The 10,544-nt window shown below is 46.7% G+C and overlaps 1 protein-coding gene across 2 annotated transcripts; it reads left to right on the forward strand.

Moving 5' to 3' along the window:
• The first annotated feature begins 5,223 nt into the window (after positions 1-5,223).
• HEXIM2 (HEXIM P-TEFb complex subunit 2) lies at positions 5,224-10,286 on the forward strand. 2 transcript variants are annotated; one of them, XM_081115706.1, is made up of 3 exons: positions 5,224-5,501; positions 6,209-6,393; positions 9,284-10,286. In XM_081115706.1, exons 2-3 carry the CDS (start codon positions 6,304-6,306, stop codon positions 10,076-10,078), a joined length of 885 nt encoding a protein of 294 aa, XP_080971832.1. In that variant the 5' UTR covers positions 5,224-5,501; positions 6,209-6,303; the 3' UTR covers positions 10,079-10,286. The 2 variants fall into 2 exon arrangements, with proteins under 2 accessions (XP_080971832.1, XP_080971833.1); XM_081115707.1 differs by having other exon boundaries at positions 5,225-5,501; positions 6,209-6,318.
• The last annotated feature ends 258 nt before the right edge of the window (positions 10,287-10,544 follow it).

The raw sequence follows: 10,544 nt of genomic DNA on the forward strand, positions 1-10,544 counted from the left end.
AAAAAAATTAGACCAGGCTAGGAGTCAACTAGGGTCCCAGTCATACCTTTAACATATACTAGCAGTGCAATCCGGGACCTCTCTCTCAAACTCTGAGCCTCTTTCATCAGCAACATGGGGCTATGGCTACTTTACATAACTATTAAAAGGATTAAATTAGTATGAAGATGTGCTACGCATGCATACAGCAGTTGCCCACTTGATTTTTTAAAAATCCTCATCTGAGGACTTTTTGAGAGAGGAAGGGAGGGAGGAAGAGAGAGGAGAGAGAAAAACATCAATCAGTTGCCTCAGGTACATGCCCTGACCAGGATTGAACCCACAACTTGATAGGTATTTTTAATTTTCAAATTTATAAAAATATAAATTTTATATAAATACAAAAATCTTTTGCTTGGGGAAATGTAAATAAATATATTTTATCCTAATGACTTCAAAAGTTAGAGAAACCAAAGAGTGAATCCAAGAAATAAAAAAAATAAAAATCCACAACCCAATAGTTTACCTTCAGAAGATCAAGAACTGGCTATATTTAGTCAAACATTAGGTAATACAATACAGGTGTCCCCCTAGCCACTTACACCCAGAACAGCTGGCAACAAATATTCACAACAGGGTGATGGAAAAGTTGGCTAGGGTAAAGACAGTACTTGCACCTAACTAGGTAAACTTTCATATGTATGTTTTGATTTTTGTAAAAAATTGTCACATTTGACAAGATCATTGGAATAAAGTTCCACTTTACTATTCTTTCTCACATAAAGTATAAATCATTGATGCTAGAATGAAAACTAATTTTTAAAAGAAAATGTCTGCCCAGCTGGTGTGCTCAGTAGTTGAGCATTGACCCATGAACCAGGAGGTCATGGTTCCATTCCTGGTCAGGGTACATGCCCAAGGTTGCAGGCCTGATCCCCAGTAGGAGGTGTACAGGAGGCAGCTGATCGATGATTCCCCCCCCCCCCCCAATTTATCTTTATTGATTTCAGAGACAGGAAGGGAGAGAGAAACATTAACGATGAGAGTCATTGATCAGCTGCCTACACACCCCCTACCCAGGATCAAGCCCGAAACCTGGGCATGTGCCCTGACCGCGAATCAAACTGATCTCCTGGATCATAGGTCAATGCTCAACCTCTGAGCCATGCCAACTGGGCTGATCGATGATACTTTCTCATCACTGATGTTTCTCTCTCTCTCCCCCTCTCCCTGAAATCAATAAAAACATGTTTAAGGGGGAAAAAAATGTCAAATTCAGGCCCTGAACACAGCCGCCTGCTGACAAATGCGTAATAGTCACACTTTGCAAATGGGACAAAATCTGTGGTCTAGGAGGCAAACGGTCAAACTTTGGCCAATTTTTGCCAGTTGTCTTTGGATATTGGAAAGCTTATCATCTCATTCCATCTCTTGTTGAAAAAAACAAAGGCTGGGTCTAGACAGATCAATGCTATAGCTCTTACAAATCCTCCTGAATAAACTTTCTTTTCGAGGCAGTTCAATTATCAAAATTCTTTCAAATGGCTGAGATGCTACAGGAAACTGTCGGTCTTTTGAAATAGTGTGATCTTTTAATACAGCACCAAGAGCAGCTACATTGGCTTATACATTTTTTTTTTTTAAGAAGAGCAAACATTCAGAAAGGAATTGTAAAAACTCGTCTGAAGTCATATTCTATTTAACACACTCACTGGCTTTGTGTGAAGTGTTAAAAAGCCCTGGGTCTGTGGTGAGCAAAAAGAATATTCCTGAAGGAAAACGTGGGAACTTTAGAGTGCTTCGTGCAAAAGAATTTGAGAAAATGATAGCATTCCTGCTCTTGTAAACTACTCAGCAGAACTTGGTCCTAACCTCCATAGAGACATGGGAGGTTAATTTGAAGTTCTGAAGCCTGCTCTTAACATGTAATTCTGTGTATCTGGATAACTCCAGTACAACTTTCAGGCAAAGGCATAAGGCCAAACTGGAGGTTGGAAGGGAATGTCTAAGAAGTTAGTTCTACCTTCTGCTCTAGTTATCACTAAAAGTGTACTTAACAAAACAGCAAACATTTGAACAGCTTAGAAAGACAAAAGAGGATGGTGAGATCTAAACACAAAGAATAAAAAATCGATTAACTGTGGAAATCAAATAGCAAGCATCTTCATCCTGAAGAGGACTGCTGCAAAGAATCAACGAATCCTGCTCACACATAGCCACCAGTTCCCAAGAGTTGGCATCAGGCAAATGTAAAATGTCCATTACTTCGTGGTAACTGCTTGGTACCCTGAGAAACTGACCCTCGTTCAGCCTATTTGGATGGGCACCCTCTGTACTGCCATGGGCGCATTTCAGTTAAGGCAGGCCTTCCAACTACTACAAATAACCTTGGAAGCATAGTTCTAATGTTCCCAAATAACGAAGTTATAGCCAATAAATGTTTAGATGGCTTCGGAAGAATAGTTACTCAAAGTATTTATGAGAAAGGTAGCATTGATTCCATTTTCAAATTAGGAAACTGAGACATACCTAATAAACTCAATAAAAAATAAATTAAAAAAAGGAAACTATGGAAGCATATACAAGATAGTCTACTGTAGAATTTGTCATAAACTACAAAGCAACTCATCTGAAAGGAGAAAGCTGAGAAGGAAGTCGAAGTTTTGGTTCAACATCAGATGAACAATAGGCTCAGCAACAAAATAGTTTGGCCTAATCTTTAGGATTTGGCTTCTCGTCAAGCCAACCAAGTCATGGTAGTACGCACAGAAATAGAACTTGGAGTTCCTTATTTCCAGTCCTGTGTTTGTTCAGTAGATAACCAAACTGGTTCTATTTCCAACTTTTCTTATCGAGGAATGGAAAAGCTTAGAGGTCAACCTTAAAGAGGATAAGCTTTCATTTTTATAAATTAGTAACAAATTTCCGCACCTGGTATTCTCTACTTAGTAACATCCAAAGGTTTGACTAGATTACTTCAAAATGGAGGATGAATCACAAGAGTCTGGGATGCTCCTCCATTAAATTCTTGACAGAAGAACCACAAAAATAATCTTCAGAGCCCCTTTCAGCTCCTATGACTATTTAACTTAACTCCTACCAAGTGTCAGCTTTTCCTAACTCAAATCTTCTCTTGATCTGAAGAACAGTGTGAAATGAACATGACATAAGCCAAAAGTCGACCTACAGTATGAATTGAATGTACTGAAGCTTCATTTAGGATTAAGTGGCTAAAATTTTCAATTAAGAACTGGAATCAATGGTGATCATATCTTTGCAATCCAGTTCTAAGACTTTCTCTGAGAATACCTGGGGGGTAGGGGAGAATAAAGCTGTGGAACTGACACTCTCACAACTTTTTAACATTTACTTTATATATAGGAGGAGCAGGGATTCAGTTCTGAATAACTTTTCAAGGTTCTTGCTATTAAGGCCAAAGGCTTAGAAATGATTTGACCATCTGTAATTGGCAATGAGATTTATCACAAGGAACCCTCAAAGAGAGTTTACTGCCCAGTCACTCCACTACTTCAGAATCTACCTAGGCATAATTTTAACTGACATTTAGCAAAAGAATTATTAAGATATCCCTGAGCTATAAATCTCCCTGCATTTAGATTCCTGGCAGTGGGAAACAAGACGGTTTAATCTGCAATTCAAAAAAAGAACTTCACATCAAACTTCAATCTTTAAGAAGCTACTATAGCTGTAACGCAAGGCTGAGAATTTATTTTTTTTCAGAACAGGTCTCCCCTACCTCTAAAATTCCATATAGGTGAAGTAACTCGAAACTGCAATTTCTATTTTGGTAGCATCTAGAATCTATAGAAGAGATTTTCAATTACTTGGAATTTCAAAAGAGAGGTTCCCTAGTAACAATGTACCAGTGGCAAAATACTCCCCAATTTAGTTTGTGGGATAAAAGTTCTTTAAGCTGGAATGAATTTGTAGTCTTATAAAGATTACACTGGAATTCGTTCGTTTTTTCCCTCTAGGAGGGCAGACATTTCTCCAAAAGTTTTGGTAGAAGTTATGGCTCAGATTTCAAAATGCAAACAGATGTTCCCGAAGCATCCGAAATGGGCCACTCCCCTTTTATTCCCATAGCCCTGACGACTCTAAATTATTTTGTGTCCTAACCCTGTAAAGGGCAAAACCCCATACCCCTTTGGTGTAAACTTTCAAGAGAAGTGGAAAAACACACATTTGGAGTTTCCCAAAGTGGCTGGCGACGTGCGAGGTCAGGTCGTTCGGAGAAAGGGCGCTGGTTAGGATAAACCTTGAGGAGAGCGTTCAGATTTCCAAGCATTGGGCTTGTGAAGGTTTCTACATGCCCCTGCCTAGCGGGTCAGGGGGGAATCAAGGGTTGGGTTGTAACACTAGGAAGAAGGCTGTTTCGGAGCCCGGGCCGCGGATGGCCTTGGTGTATGGGGGTGGGGAACGGTGGGTGCACCGGGATCTCTGACTTTGGAGCCTCCAGCTGACTGCTACGCCAGAGGGACGCGCAGCCAGGGCTGCGACCTCCAACCTCCCCTGCGGCGCCAGTCTTTGGAATCTGGCGTCTTCGCCACCTCGCCCGTCGAAGTGGGGGGCGGGGGTCGCGCTACTCTGGGCCTCGCCGCCATACCCAGGCCGAATGGGGCTGGGGAAAGAACGTGGCAGAGCTCGGCCGCATGGAAGGACAGCAGAAGATAGTCGTTTCACCCGATCTCTCCCCAATTTGGGGTCTCGGGAAACACGCGGTAATTACCCAAGAACCCCGCCCTCTGTAAGAGGCGAGGCTGCGAGGCTGCCGGGACGGTTTGAGGACTAGGCCCGGCCGGGAAGATTCCAGCCTTCACCCCGCAGACCCCCGATCCCACTTCCCGCCGTCTCCCGGCGTCGCCACTTCAGGCAGCCCACTCGGCCCGGCCTCTCCCCATGCCCGGACCACCCCCCAGGGGGTGCTCTCACTGTGCAGCGAGTCCCTCCGCTGCCTCCTCCCAGCCCAAAATGGCGGCGGCGGCCACCGCTCCTTCTCGTCGCCTTCCTCTAAGGCCTCGGATCCCTCCGCGGCCACAGCCCCTCCCCTCCCAGCCGGACCTACTTTCCGCCTAGTAAAGATTAACGCCATCAATGAACTCTTTAATTGAGCTTGGAAGGCGGATCCGGTTGTGCTTCCGCACGGCAAACGTTGACAAAAGCGAAAATATTGGCAGACGAGCTGACCAATCAAAGGAGGCAGAGGTGAGCGCGGGCCGACTCCCGCGCAGGGTAGATGGGTCTTGGAGCGCTCGGGGTAGCTGTTGACGTGACAGGATCTTGGGCGGCCTTCCCAGGCTAGAAGACTCTAGTCCCCAGCAGGCACCGCGCTGTAAGGGCTGTTCCCTCCCCCCAACCTTGGTGCCCGAGCGGCTTGACCAGAGTGAGCTGTTGCAACTGCAGCCAGACGTAGGGCTGAAGCCTTGGGAATTGCAGAGACAGGCGATTGCACAAAAAGACACACAGATACAGTCGTGTGCATAGCCCTTGACAACAAATAGGTCAGTTCCGCCTTTGCAATACCTCTTTTCCCGACCATTTCCTCTCGTCCAAGGAATCCATCCTTAGGTTTCCCTCCCAGCTGCAAGTAATGTGAAGACTTCCCCCTTCCTCTGTTTCCCGCCCTGAGGGAAAGGAGGGAGGCAGGCAGGCCATGTCCTGTGGGTGAAAAGGCCTCAGTCCCAGGCTCAGCGCAGGCCCCAGACATGTTTCTTGAGGCATTGACTTCTGGAGCCCAACCTGAGGAGGAGTTGGGGGGGGCTGCAGTTAAGATTGATGCCTCGGGAAAGGACCCCCTGACCCAATGCACTGTTGAGTCTCTCCAGGTCATTGCTGTATGTATATTGGTCTCCCCAGGGAGTCTTCTTTCCCACTTGGTTGTTGGGGGAACAAAGCTTAGTCCTACCTTCCTAGTTGCCAGCCTGGGCCTCAGGGACTTACAGGAGAACAGTATAGGATGTAAGCCTGGCCCTGGAGCCTGAGAAGCAGGACTGGGAAGATGGTTTCTTAATCCCCATTTGGCTCCTTGCTGGCTGGAGGTGTGAAAAACAGGATGTGGAGGCAGCCTTCAGGGCCCTCATTTGAAAATGAGGGTGTGAGATCTGGTGCTACAAAATGGCTGCTGCTGCCTTGGTAAAAAATTCCTGGGCAGCCAGTCTTCCTGAGAATTCTCCGTCAGCACTTAGGTTTCTGTTGTTATTTAAAGCAGGTGTCACTAGTTAAAGGCATCTGCCGAGAGATTTGGAACAGAAGAAGGTGGCCACTCTGAACCAGACGGACTGTAATACAGAGTGATCAGCAGCCATGGAGGAGGCGAAGGTAAGCCTCATCCTCCCAACCCCGAGTGCTGTGAACATGGATTCTGCCATCTGGGATCCTGGTTTCGTGTCTCAGGTGTGTTGGCAGATTTGGGAAACCACTATTTTTAAATGAGTCCCTACTATGCACTGGTTAATATGCCAGATGCTAAATCTGTGCTATCTAATGACATCCTAGTAGCCCTTCAAGGTAGGACTTCTTATTTCCATTTCACAGAAGCTAAGGTTCTAAAAACTGAAATACCTTTTCTAGAGTCATACAGCCAGCAAGCAACAGATCCAGGGTTTAAACTTGGGGCCTTCTAACAACAGAACCCTGCCTTACATTTTGTCCAGCCTAAGAACCAACTCAGAAGCAGGGAAAAGAATTTGAGCAATTGGTACATTATTTGGGATGGAGTGGTGGGTGGGATATCACCCAGGAGAGATGGAGAGACAGATCGTATGAAACCCTTAGAATGTCACCTTCTGATCTGGCAACAGGAACCCAAACCTTCCCAGACCATGCTCTCTCTTATTGCCCCCACCTTGCCTATTTTTGCCTAGTCCACAGCTCCCTATATCTGAGGAGGGAACTCAGCTCCTCAGACTCACCCTACCTAGCCACTTCCAGTGTTTTCTGGATTTATTTAATTTGGATTTCCTGGCATGCCAGAGCTAGAAGGTTCAGAGAGGGCAAATGACTTACCCAGGTCACACAGCTTACCTGCAGTAGTAATGGTGGTAGAGAGAGAAACTTTTAGGAGGGAGGCAGCATGTGGGGCTTAGGGGCAGGGCTGGCTTGGGTTAGGGGAAAGATGATTAGTGAGCATTTGCTGAGGGTTGGGAGCAGGTGAATTACTGTGCACACAAAAACAAGCCACCCCTCCTCAGAGTTCCCGGCAGCCTGCCTCTTACCAGGTGGGGCAGAGCTCTGTGTCATTTGACCTAAGACACTGATGGAGAAAAGGCCCATCACTCTTAATTGATCTCCCTTCAGGTGAAGTAACCAATACAACGCATGCATGCGCACACATACTCCAACATATCTCCTTTTCCCTGAAGTTCTCTTCAGGGTCTCCAAAATGCATGTAACACTCCTCCAGCTCTTACAGGGCTGCATATATCCCCCAATATACATATCCTATGCTTGTATGGACCCATGCTCAGATGTCTCAACCGTGTTGTAAATTGTAAAGCAACATATCAGTGGTAGTAGTTATTATTAGAATTCTCCAAACCACAAACTTAGAGCAACTCATTCTCCATTCTCCACTCAGTACTCCTTCCCTCACCATGACAGAGATAACCAGATGCCCTGAACACACACTCTCTTGACAGAATCCTTTGCACCTCTTAGATAAGTTCTAGAATTCTCTCAGCTACAGATTAGAGGTTGACCTTTCCTCTCCTAGTTAGGACCTCTGTCCTGCTCCTCATGTAGATGAATGATACCAACTTATGCCTGGAATAAATGCACTCCAGCTCATTCACCCTGGAATGACAGAAAGGAGAATCTTATGTTCCAGTATCTCTTGGGTACTCCTCCCTTATGAGCTTTATGCCATTTAACATATATTTATTAAGTACTTACCTTGGGCCGTGCATAGGGACGCAGTGGTGAACTGAACAGACAAGACACATTCTTATAGGAGGAAGTCAGGTGGTAAATGGTAATGTGCTAAATGCGATATAGGGTGTTAACTATGACACATGATAGGGAGTCAGTGGGAAGGGAGATGGGAGGGCTACTTTATTTTTTTTTAATTTTATTTTTTTTATGGGGAGCCAGTGGGAGCAGAGTTGGAGGTGATTAGTGGCCAGAGAATGGAAGGCCTGTTGCACATGGATTTTATTTTAAGTCATTGGAGGGAAATAAGCAGAATAGTGATAAAATGATACAGCTTTTATAAAAGACCACTGTGATAGATGGCACCCAGACCTGTTCCTGCCCCTCTTTCAGAATTCTTTTTTTTTTTTTTTTTTAAATACATCTTCAATGATTTCAGAGAGAGGAAAGGAGAGGGAGAGAGAGAGCTAGAAACATCAATGATGAGAGTCATTGATCGGCTGCAGCCCGCAACCCGGGCATGTGCCCTGACCGGGAATTGAACCCTGATCGCCTGGATCCTAGGTCGATGCTTAAACGCTGAGCCACGCCCGGCTGGGCTCTTTCAGAATTCTTGTTCCCTTGCCTTTTCCCACTCCAAAGGACACCTGGATTCCTGGGCTTATGACCCATCTTCAAAGCACATCGCTCCAACTTCTGCTTCCATCCTCTAGGAGGGCTACTTTAGTTAGGGTGATCAGGGAGGACTTCTCTGAAGAGGTGACATTGGAACAAAGCCCTAAATAAAGGATGAAAAAGAGTCAGCTATCCAAATAGCTGGAAGCAGGATCAGCTACATAATTTGTGCAGCTCAGTGCAAAGGGCTCTTTATTCAAAAATTATTAAGAAGGCCCTGGCCATTGTGGCTCGGTTGGTTGGAATGTCATCCTGTATACTGAAAAGTTGTGGGTTCAATTCCTGGTCAGGGCACATACCTAGTTTGTAATTTCAATCCTGGGCTGGGGCACATACAAAAGGCAGCCAATCAATGTTCTTTCTCACATAGATGTTCCTCTCTCCCTTCCCCTTTCTAAAATCGATAAGCATATTCTTGGGTAAGAATTTTTAAAAATTAAGAAGTTCAAGACAATGGCAGCAGAACATTAAGTGAAGCATGGGTGTTTCTGATGGTGGGGGGCACTGAAATTACAGAGTGAAATACACAGTTCTGAGTTTGCTTGGGGCCTGTTGGCGGACAGACTGTAGACAGGTAAGCCATAAACAAATGGTTGCAGAAGAGTGAGAGCTAGAGAGGGACCAAGTTAGCTGGGTGTGGGAAGGTCAGCATTAGGTGGGGGTGGGGAGGGGGTAGAGGGAAGGATTCCCTCTACCAGGAACAGACTGGCTTTGACCCATCCTTCCTTTGTTCTCTCTTCAGACCTCTGGCTCTTCTGAGAGCCCAGAAACACCGCCTGAACCTCATGACTCTGGTGGTTCCCTGCCCCTGACACCCCGGGTGGAGAGCCACTCAGAGGAGGAAGATCCTTCCGGGGCTGGCGGTGGCCTGGGCTGGAATAGTAGGGGTCCCGGGCCCCAGAGCCCCAGGGCCTACTCTGTGGAGTCAGTGCTGGGCCGGAAGAAGCACCGCAGGCGGCCTTCAAAGCGCAAGCGGCACTGGCGGCCCTACCTAGAGCTGAGCTGGGATGAAAAGCAACAGCGGGATGAGAGGCAGAGCCAGAGGGCCTCCCGGGTCCGAGAGGAGATGTTTGCCAAGGGCCAAGCTGTGGCGCCCTACAACACCACCCAGTTCCTGATGAATGATCGAAACCCCGAGGAACCTGACCTGGATGTGCCCCATGGGACCTCCCACCCAGGCTCCAGTGAGGAGAGCGAGGCAGGGGACAGTGGTGGGCAGGGCCAAGCTCCTGGTGAGTTCCAGCAGAGGGATTTCTCAGAGACCTATGAGCGCTACCACACCGAGAGCCTGCAGGGCCGCAGCAAGCAGGAGTTGGTGCAAGACTACCTGGATCTGGAGCGGAGGCTGTCGCTGGCTGAGGAAGAGACCAGGAGGCTGCAGCAGCTGCAGGGGTGCACCAGCCAGCAGTCTTGCTACCAGGTCGAGGAGCTGGCTGCGGAGGTAGAGAGGCTCCGGACAGAGAACCAGCGGCTTAGGCAGGAGAATGAGATGTGGAACCAAGAGGGCAGTCTTGTCAGTGGGGAGCCGGGCACCTAGGGGTGCCCCTCAACCAGGTTAACCCAAGGAGACAGTTCCATTTCATACATATTTAGGCCAGCTGAGTCTCAGGGTGGAAGGTGGCAGATGAAAACCACTCTCAGCACCGCTGAGAACAGCTTGACTTCCACCTTGTCATTTCTACAATTTGTTCTTTGATGTCATCTCATTTTTCACAGAGAAAATAAATGATTTTGGTGAAATTAAATGCAAGTTGTCTGGGACTGATTTCACTAGGGCTCAAGATTCTAATAAGCATATTCATCCCATAGAGGTTTGGGACTTGGGGTCCTAGTGCCCCCTTGCCCCAACCCCAAAAGGACAGCAGACCTCTGCATTGGGAACCTATCAAGATCTCCAGGATGCCTGGATTCTGCTCTGTGTGTTGGGGGCAGTCAGACTGCTCTGAAGGTTTTATAGAAGGGGTGTAGAGGTGGAAGGGGCTCAGTTAAGAGCCTCTGGGTTC

The sequence above is a fragment of the Miniopterus schreibersii genome (genome assembly GCF_964146895.1).
Source record: "Miniopterus schreibersii genome assembly, chromosome: 16".
Taxonomy (NCBI): domain Eukaryota; kingdom Metazoa; phylum Chordata; class Mammalia; order Chiroptera; family Miniopteridae; genus Miniopterus; species Miniopterus schreibersii.

Excerpts from the sequence above, each read along its gene's own strand:
- HEXIM2 (XM_081115706.1), top strand. The coding sequence starts at position 6,304 with ATGGAGGAGGCGAAGGTAAGCCTCATCCTCCCAACCCCGAGTGCTGTG. Across the intron at positions 6,394-9,283 it reads ATCCTGGTTTCGTGTCTCAG|ACCTCTGGCTCTTCTGAGAG; the intron begins GTGTGTTGGCAG and ends TTCTCTCTTCAG.